The 18,083-nt window shown below is 40.7% G+C and overlaps 2 protein-coding genes across 3 annotated transcripts; one reads left to right on the top strand and one right to left on the bottom strand.

Annotated features, from left to right (window-relative positions):
* Positions 1-138: 138 nt before the first annotated feature.
* On the bottom strand, positions 139-11,775 carry LOC134184183 (exportin-6-like). Of its 2 annotated transcripts, none has more exons than XM_062651806.1 (18): positions 11,653-11,775; positions 11,303-11,390; positions 9,748-10,750; positions 8,089-8,215; positions 7,807-8,028; positions 3,965-4,057; positions 3,837-3,906; positions 3,522-3,774; positions 2,291-2,663; positions 2,117-2,231; positions 1,800-1,955; positions 1,610-1,724; positions 1,466-1,525; positions 1,288-1,399; positions 1,164-1,231; positions 799-994; positions 437-670; positions 139-365 (listed from the first exon to the last, which is right to left on the bottom strand). In XM_062651806.1, the coding sequence occupies exons 1-18, from the start codon at positions 11,653-11,655 to the stop codon at positions 264-266; spliced, it is 3,390 nt and encodes a 1,129-aa protein (XP_062507790.1). In that variant the 5' UTR covers positions 11,656-11,775; the 3' UTR covers positions 139-263. The 2 variants fall into 2 exon arrangements, with proteins under 2 accessions (XP_062507790.1, XP_062507791.1); XM_062651807.1 differs by having other exon boundaries at positions 1,800-1,952.
* A 66-nt stretch (positions 11,776-11,841) lies between these two features.
* LOC134184536 (ribosomal L1 domain-containing protein 1-like) lies at positions 11,842-18,083 on the top strand. Its single transcript, XM_062652251.1, has 5 exons — positions 11,842-11,891; positions 11,946-12,088; positions 13,959-14,225; positions 15,462-15,560; positions 17,615-18,083. Exons 1-5 carry the CDS (start codon positions 11,859-11,861, stop codon positions 17,898-17,900), a joined length of 828 nt encoding a protein of 275 aa, XP_062508235.1. The 5' UTR covers positions 11,842-11,858; the 3' UTR covers positions 17,901-18,083.

Genomic DNA, 18,083 nt, shown 5'->3' with positions numbered 1-18,083 from the left:
TTGGTCGAAAGGCAGTCACCTAACCAATCATTGCAGCGACACCCACATTACCAACATTCTTTCTTAAACCAACATCCTGTCAGCATACCGAAATTCTACGTGTTGGGATGACGTGAAAGTGTAGTTTCTCACGTCCTCTACGAAGCTGCCCTACTGCGGCGCAGCTGTTATATTTCATAATATCGTCAAGACAAATCGTACGGTAGAAAAATAGTACAGTACGCTTACAGCAACATTTTAGTTTCCTCTCCCACGCAACCATTCTACAACTTCACAGAGCCTGCTGGGAGACTACTATTACAGACCACATAGTACCGAACGTCGCTGGTCAGTCGATGTATAGTTTGCGTAAACGTCGGTAGGTCCTGCAACAAACACAAAACCACATCAATCGCCTAGCAGCGTGCATTGACACGTAACATCAGTGAGAAATCACTTTGTGCAAATTGACTCCTTTCGCCAACTCCTCCCTCTGAGTGTCCGTCAACCCTTCCAGTTCTGACCACAAGAAGTGTGGCAGGAAATGACGGTAGAAGTGGTCGAAGTCGACAGCTGCCATGTTGTGCAGAGCGACGGTTATTTCCTCGCGCAGCAAGTCGTGAGATTTCTTTACCAATACATGCAACAACACGCTGAGAAGCTGGGCAAGAAGGCCACCGCGGATAACCGCCTAGAACCCAAACAACAATTAGCGTCACTCTGTATGACCAAACATGGAAATGATTCCATCCAGTAGTTTCCCCTTGCATGTGTTGCTGTCTACTCTAATTTGCAAACTCAGGCCTGTTGCAGACTAACCTTATGGTAAAGACGCCATTTGCTGTTGAGATTCTCCAGAGCAGTCAGATTCTGTTTGAAGAAAGTGATGTCAGGTCGAAGCAGAGACTCTCCTATAGCCTTCATGATGACCATAAACTGGCCTTCATTATCAATTGGCTCATCCAAGCTTGAAGAGTTCCTGACTTTTTGAAGAACAGAAGTGGGGAAGAAATGTCTGACAAAGAGATCTTATTGATTCAATAACTAAATACATCCTTTAAGTATTTTAATTATTTAAGCTTTACAATATCCTGTCTCTCTTTGTCTATGTCTGACTATCTGCTTACTGCCTCTCTACCTGCCTGTCTACCTGCTTATCCAGTTTTAGTCAAGTGTCACCATACCGCCAGTGATGAACCAGTACATCTTGTAGCAGTTCGAACATGACGGAGTTGATATCAGGAACATCTCTCTAAGCACAAATTATTCAAAGAACACAACTATACATACAACACCCGGTAGTGTTACATGAGCAACCAATGGATGGATCTGTTCCATACAGAATGCAATTATGTTAGGAAGAAATCCTTTGAATGCCCTTCCTTGTTCCTGAACCACTACCTGTAGCAACCTCAAAAACCTAAAAGAATACATAAACTCCAAACCAAGAAAAACACAATCACCACAATGAACAAGTTTAACATACCGTTCAATCACTCGACAGCCATTCTCACTCTCTTTCACAACAGTCTCGCACATCTGTTCACTAGAAAGAACAAACACTACAAACACCAATCCACTGTACAGTACCACACATTTGTATCACTATGTCAGACACACAGACAAATACCTAGTAAACAAACTCATTATCGTCTGTATTGTCTTCTCAATAAACTTTGGACCAACTTGTACTTTCAAGGAATCACAAAGTATCAAAAGGAATGTCATAATGGAATCAATCACATCTACAATATCAAGAAAGCCATGACATCAACATCAAATCTGCTCCTTACAAGGAGAGAAGCCATTACTAGGCACACCTGGCTGTCTGATGTACACAGTGAATAACACCAAACAGGATTCCATTAGCTCTCGGACAGCTTGAAATACAATGAGTTTTGACTTCGTTCCTTGGTATTTTACAGCATCTAGTATTTCAGTCAGAATAGCTAAAGCTCGCTTGATGAAAGGTGCTGCTAAAATTCAGAGAAAACACATTATGACTAAATTGTGTGTGTTTGTATCAGTATGTATGTGTTTGTTTGTTTGTCTGTGTGTGCACATGTGTGTGTGTGTGTGTGTGTGTGTGTGTGTGTGTGTGTGTGTGTGTTGTGTGTGTGTGTGTGTGTCTTTATACCCCTTCCTTGTAAATCTCTGTCACCAACAAAACTCTCCACAGAATGTATCAGACGAAACTGCTGTGATAACCCCTTCAAAAGCTTTTCATGTTCAGCTGCTCGTGCATCCCACTGCTGCTTAACCAAAACAAATAATCAACAAAATCACATTAGATACACAAAAATCATCACACCTGGTCGGTATCAGCAAGTTCTGGCCAAGGGATGACTAAAGCACTGGAAAGTCCTTTGAACGTTAACAGCTGTGCTTGATACGGCAATGCTGCAAGAGATCCCGAAGCTGCATTCTTCAGCATCAACTGTAGCGGCTTCATGCTTAGAATGTAATGTGGTCTCACAGTGGTGCAGAGGGATACCAGCAAGGCAGCAGCTGCCATGTGAACTGTCTCTGGTGCAACTCTGTCTAGAACAGAAGCTATAGCATCAACTTCCTGAACAATGAGACCAGCACACATGTCTTCATGTTCTCGTCGCCTAGCAGTTTCAACATAGAACTGTGACAACCAATGACAGTATGTTCGAAGGGTAGCCAGCCCTTGTGCATGCCTAGAAAAAAATAATAATTACAAAACAGCAGCAAATGTCGACATCTTCAAAACATCGATTCTCGTTATAAGTGCACCACAAATTTAAACTATCATTTAAATATAGTTTTTACTTCTAACAATGTGGTATATATACAGACTGGAAATACTTAGTTTCTTTATGCCCTATTTATACTGAGTTAATAGAGAGGAAATCTATGAAGCCAATGACTCTGGAATTTGAACGTAAGGCACATGGTTACATTGGTAGCTTTAGTATTTTCTCAATAGATACCACACAAAAATCGATAGATGCAAAAAAAGACTAAATATTTTATGTTGTGACAAACTGTCACAGATTTCCCACCGTCTGTAGCAAACAAACTGCCAGACAACTATACTTTGTAAAAAAAGAAAACCAACACCCTACAACAAGCGAGCTAATAACTGCTGTTGAGTCACTTCTGAGTATGGTAGGTAGCCTCGAGCATCACTCTGTAAAACAGTCAACACTGTTAAGTAATACGTCAGTTGATCCTTACAAAACATGAGAAAACACATCAACATTCAATGTTGGAATGCTCATCTGCTCACAATGCCGCTACCAGTTGACTCATCCGCCGAGTATAAGCTTCACTGGAGTTTGAAGCAGTCAGGGCTGCAAAACTTACTACAAATATTGTCATACTAGACAATACATCGACAATCTATAATACTCTGATAAAAGTCATACGACTCAGTACAAATCACAACAATGTAAACAACTGAAGTACGTTATTTAAACATTTTAACTTAAATATAACAGTAAGGTTAAACAGAACAAGAACAATTGTTACATCACTGATACACATTCAGTTGAGTGTGTGGACGACCAACTTACACATCCTGCAAAGCTGGTTGAATCAATTCTGACACCGGAGTTGTAATCACAAAAAGTGCATGCTGTGTGCTGTACAGAACAACCTTACACAGCTTGTCCACCAAGGCATATGCCCGCTCATATCGATTCATAAATTGATCACCAATAAAGTGATCAACAACAGACCCAAGAGCCTGGATGCTTGTAGTCAGGTCTCTTAAAGCTGTATGAAGCTGCTCGGCATCTTTAGCTGTAGCAACTTGCAGCGACTGACCTAACACCAAGTATATAGTCACAACTAAAGTCCAGATGTAGAGATAACCCCAAGGCAAATACCTTGCTCATTTTCTGTAATTAGGTGATGTATTCCTTCATATACACTGACGTTGTTGGAGAAGACAGCAAGCTGAATAGTAAAACCACATGTTGCAATAGTAGAGATATGAAACATGTGATAAGCATACCATCATGTGAATTACTTCATCAGCATAGAGTTCAGCTGCTTTAGCAGCAATATCAAGAATTCGACTTACGAAGTGCTGCCATTCGGATTCTTGCTATAGCAATGTACAGTAAACTTAGTACCATTTCTGACAACCCCACATAAGTATGGAGCATTTCTTTACAATGTCAACTAGCCATGTTACAAATATCTGTGAAAACTGTGCTCATGTTTAATAACAAATGACTACGACCACGTACTTGTTGCTAAATAGATGGAAGTAACCATCACACAGTAAACACTTCAATATAACAGCATTCACACAGACGTAGAATGCTATAAAAGTACATGGTAACACAGTACCTCCAAAAAACACCATTCTGGTCCACAGTCACTCATCATACTATGATCTATAGTAATAAGTTTATAAAATGCCTCCTGTGCCAAACTAAACAGATTAATTCAAAGCATTTGCAAGCAAAACAACTACCATCTAGTAATTCTAAGTCATGATCAAATACTGACCGACAGCAAAACAAGCCAACAGTAGCAGGATGCAGTGCCTTGTTCCACTCTTAGCGTTTCCTGCCTCTTGCAAGCCATGATAGACTTTGAAATTTAGTGAAAAGTGGATACTTATACAGCACAAGAAAACTACTGCTAGAAGCTCAAACAAATGAGCAGTACAGCTCTTCATCCGCACATTGTATTCCCACATTCCCATCTTATATATTGTATGTTGTATTTGGCAGGTGCCATGTGATAGTCATCTGAAGATAGAGCCATACCGTATTCGCCCGTAATAACGCCCTGGACGTATAGAAAAGAAATGCTTTTTTCTGGGTTATACTAGCCTCGTCCCAGAACTCTCTCGTGCTAGTCTTGTCGGTGCCTGTATGACAATTCCAGGCGTGAGATGGAATTGTCATTCGGGCACCGAACAAGACTAGCGCGAGAGAGTCTGGGGACAAGGCTGGGCTATACTAGGGCATGGGCGTTATTTTGGTCCCAGGCATATACAGTACATGGTTGCAATATGCTGTCGTTTAGCCAGTCATCATCTAAACACTTGAAGGCAGAAATACAACAAATGCTTGCAATTATCCATTTGCAAGATCAAAGATACTGGTATCCATACAGACCGTCGCAAAATTATAAAGCCACTCCCTGCACATGACTATACCACAAGTTTTTCAGGCTGATTTACTGATTAGAACTTATAAACAGCGTTTAACAAATAGGCCATGTGATAAAGTAAGAACAGAACAAGAACGTGACAAATTTTGTTTGAGAAAACTTCAAAGGTCATTGCGTTACGAAGCAAAATGTAAACAGCATTTGCGTGGGTGCCTGCACAGTCTAGCAAAATGATCTTTTCAGACTGTTTTTTGGCTTTCAAAAGCCAGTTATTTATGAAATGTTTCTTTGATGTCGACTCTTTGCTCTAATACTTCGTGTTTCCTCCTCTTGCTTTCCGGATTGATTCAACTCGTTGCGGAACACTCTACTAGTGCGCGCACTTCTTCTAGAGAAATCACGCAAATTATGTCGCCTGCAATGCCGTCCACTCTTCGCGAGGGTGACCAATGGTTGCTGCTACCTTCAAGATTCGCCAAAGGTTGTCAATTGGGTTGGCGTCAGGCGAACATGGAGGACAATCCAAAACCGTGACGTCATTGTCACAAAACCATTGGCCAGAGACAACGATGTTTGGTCGTCTACAGGCTTCTTGCGAGGGCGACGGGCGTGCATTTCTCTCCGCAAGTCGACGACAAACTAAAGATCTGGAAACAGCTTGTCTCGCGCTCTTCTCGAAGTCTCATTTCAGCTGGCGCGATGTCAAACGGCAATTTCTCTTTGCCCTCACCTCCAGAAAGCGGTTATCTCTGTCACATGTTTTTCTCGGCCGACGAGATCTTTTCTTACAGCTTATTGCTCCAGCCGCTAGTCTTTTTAGACAGTTTTTCACCGATCCACATGAAACACTGATGGGTTTGGCGATGTTACGCTCACCCAGACCACATTCTTTCAAGGCTTCGATTTTAGCGCAATGTTGTGGACTGAGCTGCTGATCTTGGGGCATCCCCAAGCTCACACCAGCCGTCCGACTTTCCCTCAATTTCATCTAACGAAAGATTGGTCATTCAGCTACAGGAATCAGCAATTTGGCAGCTTTGTGAGCTCAAACAACGACTAGACAATCAAAGATTTCCTGCTATCAACATCATTTTGCAACATTTCGACCACAACCATTTCAAACCGGAGGTGACACTTTTAGAAATTTTGTGTACAGTCTAAAGAATTTAGTAGAACAGTCTAAAGAATCCAGTAGATTTTTTTACAAGATTTAGTTTTCTAGACGTTGATGTTTCAAGTTATTGTGGGTTTTGTGGGTTTTCTTATTGACAAAAACGACAAATAGTCCCCTCAATGATGTCATAGTGGTTTTTCGTTTTCTAAATAAAAGCTGAAAGAAGATCGTATTTCAAGTAGATAATGGGTAAAGCATGTGTAGGTTTCCTTCAGCAAATGGCAAAATTGAATAACAAAAATGTTTTGTTGACCTATTCATCACTGTTTGTTTTGTGGTGAAAGTAGCACACACTTCAAAATTCAAAATTCTGTCATACCAAACAAACCCAATAGGGAGAGTCCTTCCCTCTAGTTTAGAATAGACAATTTGCAGTAAATTACAGTTTAAATTATTTCTCCAAAAGCTTTTACAATATTTTTGTGGTCATTCAAACTTCCGTTATAGTCACATGCAGGGAGTGGCTTTATACTTTTGTGAAGGTCTGTACACAATCAGCATAGACACAGAAACTACACATTACACATGCAAATCGAAGTGGTCGGCTTGAAGCCTGTCAAAAGCATCAAGGCTAATTGCAACAAAGAAATAGAAAGAACTTTCATGCAACACAGACACAGAAACTACACACTACACATGCAAATTGAAGTGGTCGGCTTGAAGCCTGTCAAAAGCATCAAGGCTAATTGCAACAAAGAAATAGAAAGAACTTTCATGCAACACAGACACCACAACCTCATCAAACAAACACAGACGAAGACGAATGTTCTTCGGACCTCGTTTTGTTTGGTCTGCGCATACGAATCCTGAGGCGTATACTTGGGCATGGGCGTTTTTCAGTCTGAAAGTCCTTGCATGTCATACATGGGCGTACATACCGGCATGGGTGTTATTTCGGTATGGCGTTATTATGGGAGAATACGGTATTTACCAGTAATGTAGAGCTAGAGAAAGGTTTACACTATACAAAACATCTGCTTTGCTTTTAGGACCCAATTTGTTGCATGTCTGCTTCTCATCACCCGCCCGCATCCAATTGACAAGCCTCAATGTGCAATACAACCAGAGCATGTAAATCGTACATCTTGACTTTTCCCCGTCCGAAATTTTACAAGATGCTCAACTACATGTTATATTAGTGTGGATCCCCAAATCAGACCTTTAGTCTGGTACACCACTAAAGACTAATGCTGATCTCTTGTGTTCCTTGAATAGCTGTGCCTGCTGACTTCCAGTGTCACCTCTACTGGCTCGTGCCTGTGTCAGTGAGAGAGCCTGGGTGATGAGAAACAGACATGCAGCAAACAGGGACCTTATGTGTTGTATTTGCTGTTTTGCCACCTCAATGTAATAAGATTTTCATAATTCTATAAAAGTGACAGTTAAAGCCCTAAAGCAATACCAAGTATGTCATTCAATTCAGAGTTGGCAAAAAATAAACATAAAATCAGTCATCTAACAACTTGTAACAATTACTTGTCAACTCTGGTAAATGTTACATATCAGCCCGAAGGGGTAGATGCCAGTGGTATTTCTAAATAAAAACAACTAACCTCAGCATCACCTTCATTCTCCATATCCTGTAATTCAGTACTATTATACTGAAACTGTGCCTTCTTTAGCAGACTGTCTACCAGAGACAGCACTACTTCCTTGTATTGATCATGTGTGCCAGCCACAGACGCTTGCCAATTGGGACTTGCTGTTTTTCCAATGATGTAGTCAAGAAATGCATCCCAAATTTCGAGAGACATAAAGAAACCATCCAACAAAGGCTAGCAAATACCAAACATTAATGTGTCACTGCAGTTGCCATTCAGTAACAGTTAACTCACCTGTTTAAAAGTGTACTTGTACAGTAATGACAAAAAGTCATGGATAGAAAAGAAGCCACTAGATTCAACACGCCTCAAGTGATTACTGACAAACACTCTAAGCAGCTCAGAGAACTTCTCAATATAGCTATAAAGACAGCACAAGACACTGTGTAAACTGACTTCCATAAATATTAATATTTGCAATGTACTAGAATGTATGTTAGGTTTAGACTATTTTACAAATATTGAAAAGTCTTGAAAGTTGTGACAACCTTGAAAGCTACAAGTGCTATAATAGCTCATATATATGCATGTACAGAGCACTACAAGAACTACACAAGCAAATCTGCAACATTACAATATTAGTTTCTTGTGTGAACTTTAAAAAATCCTAACACCATTGTTTCATAGCAATAGCACCTACTACAAATATGTCTACAGCATGTGCCTAGAACCAAACAAACATCACAACATTTGCTAATTAAGAAACCTGCTAACTGGAATGAGTGAAGCTAAACAAAAGAAGTACACACAAAAAGACAAAACTAAAGTTGTCTAAAATACCAGAAACAGGTACATGTACTCTCATCTATTAATGTTAATCACAGTATAGATCAAAGATGCTTATGTATGCATAGGGCAAACACACTCTAGTTATCTAATGAAACATTACATAACATTTAAATAGAAACTCGCAAGCAAAAACAAGTTGCTCTTGAAAACTAACTTTGCTTTCGAGAAATTTAACAGTACCCTAGTCACTATTCAAAGCAACTACATAAAGAAGAAATCGCATTTTGAGTTGTTTTGTATTGGGAAAATCTCAATTAGCACAAGGCAACTTTCTACACTAGACAACACTTTAATTAAACATTCACCTTCACTGTGAGGTAGGTGCCGCTCAGTAGTGATGAGACGAAAACACTGGAGGCATTCATTATGACTTCTCATGTGCATAGGTCTGCAACTTCGAGGAAACACAGCATCTACTTCCACTTTGACGTGTAATGCTGCAATGAGACTGGAACAGGTAGGAAACTACAACGCTTTTACACCAGTCATAACCCTAACCCTAACCAGCCCACTGACTCTGCTTTGAAATCTCTCTCAAAGAAGTCTGACTGAAAGTGATCTAAGCATCCTCTGGGATGTGGTTCAGTTACCTCCCTTTTAGCTTCAAACGCAGAATCTCCTCTCTCAACTGCGCTCAATCAAATAGAAATCTAAAGAGACTTCTTTCTCTGTTTCCAGCACGTTGACAACAAATTTAAAAGTCACCGGCATACTAATGAACCTTACATATCTCAAATCGAAGTTAGGAAAGTTGAGATTAGCTAGAAGAGTCGTAAACTAGTAGAACACGTCAAAGCGAAAGTCGATGCCATGTTTCCTCAGAGTTCCAAACCTACACGCATGAGAAGTCGTAACGAATGCCTCCAGCGTTTTCCTCTCATCACTACGAAGCTACACCTACCTCACAGTGAAGGTGAATGAATGTTCAAGTGTTGTCTCCAATCAAGCGATAATTTGATGTAGAAAGTTGAGTCACGCTAATCGAGATTTTTCCAATACAACACGATCCAGGTCTTCCTCCACTATTTTTCAAGAACAACTTGTTTTTGCATGGGAATTCACCTTTAAACATGGAAACAGAAGTGCCTAATAACAATAGCTAACCTGTCCTCCAAATGACGAAGAAGGTTCTCTGGCTCTCCACTGGCATTAGAACCTGGAATTACTTCTTCGGTGATTCTTTCAAGAAGATTAAACGTTTGCACAAAGAGAGTGACAAGGAAGTCTTCATACTCTATCGGAATCTGGTGCTTTGATACCAACTCATTGATACAGCTCATGGCAAGACTGCCCAGATTTGCACAAGATGAACTTTGCGCATTCACTCCGATCTCACAACCCACCGTGGCAAAATGAAAAATAGTAGTCAAGAGGCTAGGCGAAAGAGCTGTTGCCAGTGGCACCCAACTAAACACGTGAACCAAACACTCCAATGCATGGTTGCTCAACTCTTCTGACCGAACATCCAAAGGAGCATAATGATGGGGTGGTTTTCTTTCTTGCTGAGAGGCAGGCAATTGGAACTTAATCGAAGAATCACAAGATATGGCCTGAGACAGTCTATCTGGAGAAGAAGGAGGAGTTTCTGCCACTGTTTGGCGCTGTCTGTCAGCAATTCTCTCCAAAACAGACAAAGTAACAGCTAATAGTTTTGGCACAATCTCAAGTAGCAATTTGTGAAGCTCTTCCTTCCTTGCCATGCTCAAATCTTCCCTCGGAGTTGCCAACTCTTCAGATGCAGTCAATGCCATTACAAGGCCAAGGCTACACTTGTCAGGGTCCTGAATCAGCTGAATAATGCTAATAAAAAATTCGGGATATTTGTGTGGCCAATCAGCTCTGCCAATGTCAACCACCACTTTGATAGCTTTCTTCTGTATATAATTTTCTACTAACATTGAACCATGGCTCCACATTACAAAGTCCAGAAGAAACTGTCGCACTTCTAGTCGATCTTTATCAACAACAGATGCCCACATTTTGTTCACCAGATCCTCCAACACTTTCAGTGCAAACATAAGAACAAAGTGATTACGTGACTGCTTAAGAAAGTAAAGACAGTAGCGCCACGATCCAGACTGCTGTTGAAACTGGCTGAGAATTTGTTCTGAGAAAACATAAATAACACACATGACAGTTACAAGTGCACATCACACTACTAATTGCTCCATATTGCAACATTCAATCATTATTGAGAAATGCACTAGTAAAGACTCTAATCAGCTGGCTTATAAGTCAAAAAGTTCACATAGATGCTTTGTTCTTCTGTGATGTTCACACATTTCATTGTCAAGAAAAATTAAATTCTTTTACAATAATCAAACCGAGCCCACGGCAATGTACAGTCTGAGGCTAAATGGGTCTGTACAAGAGACTTTAGCAAAATTGAAAACTAGAATTGCCAAGAAATTGAAACCTAGACTTAGCCTCATCTAGCCAGCCCCTCCCCCTTTTTGGACTTGCGGAAGAAATTGACAAGACTGTAACCCAAAGAATCTTAACAATGACAAAACATCACATTATCATTGTTAGCGTGGCTACAAAATGACAAACACTTATAACCGAATTCCGAATTCCACAAAGAACACCTACAAGTGACGTCACAGGCGACAGAGCAATGACGTTTGTTTCACTCTGAGTGTACATGTTGCCTACATACCGATCTCCCGTTTCCGTTCATTGCTGCAATCCTGAGAGAACAGCTCGTTCAGTAAGCCTTCCAATCCACGAAGATACTCGACCTCACTCTAGCAACAAGATAAAGTCATCAAAGCAACCAACCAACAACGAGCAACGAGCCGCATCGCCCACACCCACACATACAGTCACATAGAAACATACACACATCCATGCACTTAGACGGACGGGACGTTCGGTTGCTGCGGTAAGACGACACAACAGACTTTAGGCTAGCAACATTTTGGCACGACGCCAACTAATCAAGTCATCCAAACAACGAACAACACCTCAAAATGTCTCATACAAAACGTGCAACAGAGTGCTCCTTACCATGACACTTCACTGTCGTGAAATAAACGATTTAGAGCACGGCAAATGCCCGACACGCGTTCAGCTTGATGCAACAACTCAACCACCCAAATTCTTGCTAGCAGTGCACTGGCACGCTCCCGGAAGCGCAAAATGGCACGTGATAAACACGTGACGAACAAACCCCCCACAACACCGAGCTAACGCACGTTAGCAGGCAATACCGCATGGGTGACCCAGAAGTTATTGACAGAACTCAAGTAAGGCCAGCAGGTGGTTCAACATAGCTTTGTGTATATTTTGTTGTTGCATAGATTAGCAAAGCTGTTGCAGCTTTGCTAGCGTATTTTCGTGAAACCAAGGGCAAAGAGATGTCACTACTGAACGAGAACGAAGTGATTTCATTACAGATTGCTGTTAAGAAGATATCACAGGCATCGGTCAAGCCGAAACGCATGTAAGTTTACATGTGAGCTGAACGTGCATGTTACAGTGATTTAATTAATTTTATTTAATTAATTAAATTAATTATTTTTAGTTAATGTAATTTAAATGTATTTGGGTGTTAAGACATGGATTAATTTAAAAATTTATATAACGATGTCAGATTTAAGGACATCTTCAACAACCAGACATTTTCTTCAGTCACAGTTCTAAAGTGGTTGGGAGAGGAAGAGGCCTGTTCCGATTGAAAATGTCCGACTGATATTAAAGTTTGCGTTTACACTGTAGCATAGCTCACCAATAGTGTCACTTCTATGGCACAATATTCATGTGCTATGTTGTTTGTGAGATGCTTCTCAGAGCAATGTCCATGCCTAGATGGCTAGCTTTAATTGCTTGTTTTAGTTATGAGCCATAAGAAACGAGAATTTGTAAAGTCACAAGACTTGGCGAGTAGTGTACTCAAAACCTGTAAGGATTAACTGACTCGCGGTTTGCGGCTATCTGGCTTGCTGGCTGGCTGGCTGGCTGGCTGGCTGGCTGGCTATGTCTCATGCTGGAGGAATATGCCACGCTCTTAATTGGTTCAGTCATAGAGTAGTATTTGCAAAGGATCATACATGGAGTGCACGCGAGGAGGAGGACTGGGTACAAGTCTAGCAACTAGAGACGATGGACAAACTGCCAATCAGATCTGCAAACATTTCTAAAAGAGTTTTTGCCAATACAGTGTAATTCATGTTTGTAATTGCCAGGTCTTGTAGGAAGTAAACAACAGAACTTACATGTCTGCAACCACTAAAGCGAAATCAATCGATTGTGGCTTACAAGAGCTATACAGGAACCTAACATTGCATAACCACGAGCAATATTTTTGTCCCATATGTGATAGATTGCATTACTGTGCTTTGACAACTGCAGACTATTTACAGCCTGTTTGGTCACTTGAAATGACAGTCTGTTGTATGATTTCAGCTAGAATTTGCCGGTATTTAGTACCCTTAATAAGGAAAATAGTGTCTAAATTCGTTGTTCTTTGCATGACGGTCATATCATGGTATTGAGAAGGCTCATAGCTGTGGAGGCGACGGTGTAGACACAGCATTAATATTATGTGGGTCTTATCATTCAGAACAACGGGTGTAGTAATCAGGCAGTGTAATGGCAATTGGAAATGAGCGTTGGCATGAATACATTTTATTTGAAAGTGAGGAGGCAACTGAAAGAGCATGACCGTTGTTACACAGATGTACTATAGTATAGGCCTGCAGTGGACAGGCAGAAATGTGACAGTGTGTGTGTGTGTGTGTGTGTGTGTGTGTGTGTGTGTGTGTGTGTGTGGTGTGTGTGTGTGTGTGTGTGTGTGTGTGTGTGTGTGTGTGTGTGTGTGTGTGTGTGTGTGTGTGTGTGTGTGTGTGTGTGTGTGTGTGTGTGTGTGTGTGTGTGTGTGTGTGTGTGTGTGTGTGTGTGTGTGTGTGTGTGTGTGTGTGTGTGTGTGTGTGTGTGTGTGTGTGTGTGTGTGTGTGTGTGTGTGTGTGTGTGTGTGTGTGTGTGTGTGTGTGTGTGTGTGTGTGTGTGTGTGTGTGTGTGTGTGTGTGTGTCCTCAGCATGGTCCAGAGACGCCCAAATCATGCATTCTGCATGCTGAAATTTCACCAATACCTCAGCATGCCGAAGCCCATACTGGGTATTGGCAGAATTTCAGGTTCCAGGTGTGTGTGTGTGTGTGTGTGTGTGTGTGTGTGTGTGTGTGTGTGTGTGTGTGTGTGTGTGTGTGTTTGTCTGTCTGTGTGTGTCTGTGTCTGTGTCTGTGTGCACTTATGTATGCATCTACATGTATAATAATCAACACATGTTGGTGCGATAACAGTGTATGCTTCTAGACCTTTGCCACACACATTACATGTTCCTGGAGAAGCTGGCATTTGCCTGATTACTAAAGATAGCAAAGAAAAGGTTAAGGCACTACTGACAGAGCACAGTGTTGAAGGTGTAACTAAAGTTCTACCACTTGACAAACTGAAGCGAGAGTTCAGATCATTTGAGGCTAGGATTCGCTTGGTTGATATGTATGATATATTTCTCACTGATGATCGTGTTTACCACCGGCTTCCTCAATATCTTGGGAAGAAGTTCTACGTTAGAAAAAAGTGAGTTTGTTAAATCTTCAACTTAATACAATTTATGTACAATTTACAATCATTATTATATCAATATTTATAGCATATCATATACACTGCCGCATCCTTTGTACAGGCAGGATACTGTAGCATTCTGACGGAAGACGCAGTCTGAGCGTGTGTGTGTGGACATGTCACGTGCAGTCTTTGTTGCGAGGTTCTGGATGTGCTGAATGAGCTTGAATCTTGATCTTCACGCTTTTTTCAATAGAAATCGACACACTCCCCGTGTAGCGCTTGGTACAGAAAACGTGTAGGTTGGATTTGGTGCAAATGCAATCTGAATTTGGAGAGAAATGAAAGTGCTAGAAGAGTAGTGCTTCAGTCAGTAAGAAATATTCGATTGCTCGAAGCTTTGCGAAGGATGACAACACGTACAGTCTACACAGGAGCGGTGTGGGCATGTGTTCGAATGAACTGGAATGTGTAATGTTCGCGTCAGCGAGAAATGTTACATTGGAGTTGACCCCTTGAGAGGGGATCCTGTGCAATTTTTTTGGGAATTTTTTACGTAACCTTCTCCTTTGCGTGCCGAGTGTGCGTGCCGATTTTGGTTGCGAACAGACAATAGACATGGCTGCGTATCGCGAACACAAACTCACACACACACACACACACACACACACACACACACACACACACACACACACACACACACACACACACACACACACACACACACACACAATTTGAGCTTTATATATGTACTAGATTTACACTGGCAGTTCAAACTATTATCGCTGCTTTAGATTTCTGTTTGAAATCACGTTTGTGATTACCTCTTTGAGCTGCTCTGACAACAGGTACAACAGAACAGTTCTTGACCTTTTTCAAGCCTGTACATGTACACTTATATTCATTGTATAATGGCACTTGTCATTCTCACTTTAGCTTCTTAGTCTTTGTTTTGCTGTATTTCGAGCTAAGGACCTAGCAAATTGACATGGGCTTTCTTTACTTAGGAGAGAGCAGAACTTTGTATATTATATAGTAGAAATGACTAGAAAAGCTGGTAAAGTAGCAGTGTGTATGGTGGACAGAACTTATTCTGGGAAATGGTTTTACGGAAACTTTTAATCACTGCATATGCTTTAAAGGAATAGAAAAATTTTCATTTATTAACAGAACATTTTGCATCTTGTCTTGCAAGATTTTAGTTGTGGCAAAAAGTTGGCAAGTTTCTGAGAATAATTGGTTGTGTTATAGGAGGCCACATCCTGTGAATCTGAGGTCAAAGAATCTAGCGAAAGATATTGCTCAAGCTCGTGATGCAACTTACCTCTATCTTGGGCGAGGACCATGCAGGTACTGCATGTGGCATACACTAAATATGATTGCTAAGAGCATAAGCAAAAGTTGTTAAGTCAATTAAGAGAGAAACATACAGAATGAAAATTATACTTTATGCTACTTGCCAATTGTATGATTCAGTAGAAGTACTAGTGATATCTTTTGTATTGTTTTAGCATTCTATGAAACTTTGCCTTATTATATTTGAGTTAGGTTTTAAAGCATTACAGAGCATTTAGTTGGTCAACTACATAGCGTAAATGATATAACATCAAATGGGTACAGTAGTTCATGTTGAGAACAATGTGCTAGGTCGATAGAAATTTTATTTAGTTATTCATAACTTTTTGTTGTTTATAGTAGTTTCAGACTCTTTGTGTGCGAATGTACTGTACTTTCTTTTGCTCTATGCAAGGTTATACCTGGTAGTGTGTTCAAGCACTGACATAGCGTAAGGGAACTGGGAAGGCTTTACTGGGGAGGCTAAAGCCTCCCCAATGTTTGTCAGCATGTCAAACAGAGGCGTCATGTTTCTTGGTTTGTTGATTGGTCTTAAGTATCTGTTTGATGGAACATGTCGGCCTTTAAATACAGTGAAAGGCTGAAGCTAGTGTGGGAAAGGTCACGACGGGTGAAGTGCGCACGCCCATCACACTTTCATGGCAGTAGCAGATGTCCATGCTGTGAAAGTAAAAATATAGGACGTGGCTTTGAAGTGTGATTGATCAGTCCTTTCAAACTTGAGTATCATGCTATGCCGGTGGTTGAAGAGTTGATAACCACTGTTCACAATGAGATAGGTTAAGACTGAACAACTATAAGCGCTTCAATTGCTTTCATTGTTATCTCCTGATCAATGTAGATCACTCTGGTCTGGTCTGTAGGGTCTATAGCAAGCACTAAATGCAAAGCCAACTTGAGAATCAAAGTGCTTAGACAATCATAAATTTCTAAACAGAAGGCACTACTCTGCTCAGCATTCAATTAGATCAAAGAAAAGAAGAAGAATTTTTTCACTTGCAGGTTGTAATGACTTTGCACCTTAATAGGTTCTTGTGGAATTGCCAATGTCCCACATTGTCACATGCGACTTATCTGTAGCATGCAATTTGTTGTACTTATTGACTTCTCAGCGTGTTTCTTGTAAACATAGCCATCAGCAGGACAGCTGGCATTATTGTCCCCAGTTTCTAAGAAGGTGAATGGGGTCTTTACTGTACCCTTAACACAGGGGTTCATTAACCTGACAGGTAATTAAGTCTCAGACAGGTACACGCTGTTGCATAATCTATGTGATGCTAGCAACTGGCATATCAATCATTGATTACTTGAGTTAAACAAGAATTTTGCTAGCTTTGATCAACGTGACTGGTAGATTTCAATTGCCAGGAAAGCACTATTGTCATTGCCACTTGAACAGTCCTTATTCAACAGCACAGGCAAAGAGAGAAAAAGAACTAACAGATTAATTAACTTGAGGCGCGCATGTGCTAGGGTTACAGCAACACCATGACTGCTTAATTGCAGATGTAGGCAGTATTATCTACTCTCTCTCGGTATAGCAGTATGCGTACTCTATTGTGTTTCTGGTAGATTTTGATGCAAATAAACTTATTTGGCACAAAGACTGCCTGTCCTTTCTCAGCCAGCTGTTCAGACTTGTCTTGGCATGTGGTACCGGTGTCCAGTGACCTGGTATCATTAATTACTATACATGCATTCTTGTATTAGTTACAGTAAATGGTTAGTGAGATTAATTACAGCCTAACTGTTGTAGAGCTATTGAGCAAGAGAACAACTGGTAGCAGGCGGGGTTTAGCACTTTAGTGTTTTGTCATTTGTTACTGTTACCCAGGATTACACAACAGTGTTGTATGCATTTTGTCTTGTTGTCTAATATGTTGTGGATCTCTGATGAAAATGTTATTACTGGGATAACCTCAAGGTTGTGCTATTGTGCTATGTATTCAAACTGTCCTGCCAACTCTTCTGGCTCTAACTTCAGACATTCTGTTAATTTGTTTGATAGGCAGGGATTCTTATCTTATGTGCTCAACTTTGTTTTCCAGTTCTGTTCCTGTTGGGAACACGGGAATGCCTCAAGACCATATTCTGCATAACATTCGACATGCGATTAGTGTCGCCATGAGAAAGATACCACGAGGTTGGAAGAACATTCAATCTATTCATGTGAAAACAACTTCATCAATGGCATTGCCATTATTTAACTCATTGCCAACAGAGCCAAAACTACTGGGACAAGTGAGACATAAAACATGGAAAGACTCTGTTGACATAGCAGTAGATGAAACAGAAGAAGGTGCCAGAGAACTAAGTAGCATGCCAGTTCAGTAACTAGGAGGATGTTGTTGTTATGTTAGAAATGATGACATGTAGGGCACTAAAAAATTCAAAAGTATGGTGGTGTTTATAGTTACTGTGTTAACATTTTCTGTTACTACTGATTTTATCCATGTTTAATCTTGTAAGTGATAAATACTGTGCTTTTGTGTTGCATTGTCCTGCAATCCTGGTCAA

Source organism: Corticium candelabrum, chromosome 9 (assembly GCF_963422355.1).
Source record: "Corticium candelabrum chromosome 9, ooCorCand1.1, whole genome shotgun sequence".
In the NCBI taxonomy this organism is placed as follows: domain Eukaryota; kingdom Metazoa; phylum Porifera; class Homoscleromorpha; order Homosclerophorida; family Plakinidae; genus Corticium; species Corticium candelabrum.
This window is presented reverse-complemented; position numbering and strand designations above follow the sequence as displayed.

Coding starts and splice junctions, on each gene's coding strand:
- LOC134184183 (XM_062651806.1), bottom strand. Junction 10,751..11,302: donor TGAACGGAAACGGGAGATCG/GTATGTAGGCAA, acceptor ATGTTTTCTCAG/AACAAATTCTCAGCCAGTTT. Junction 1,725..1,799: donor TGTGTACATCAGACAGCCAG/GTGTGCCTAGTA, acceptor TTGATATTGTAG/ATGTGATTGATTCCATTATG.
- LOC134184536 (XM_062652251.1), top strand. CDS start 11,859: ATGGGTGACCCAGAAGTTATTGACAGAACTCAA. Junction 11,892..11,945: donor AAGTTATTGACAGAACTCAA/GTAAGGCCAGCA, acceptor GTTGTTGCATAG/ATTAGCAAAGCTGTTGCAGC. Junction 14,226..15,461: donor AAGTTCTACGTTAGAAAAAA/GTGAGTTTGTTA, acceptor GTTGTGTTATAG/GAGGCCACATCCTGTGAATC.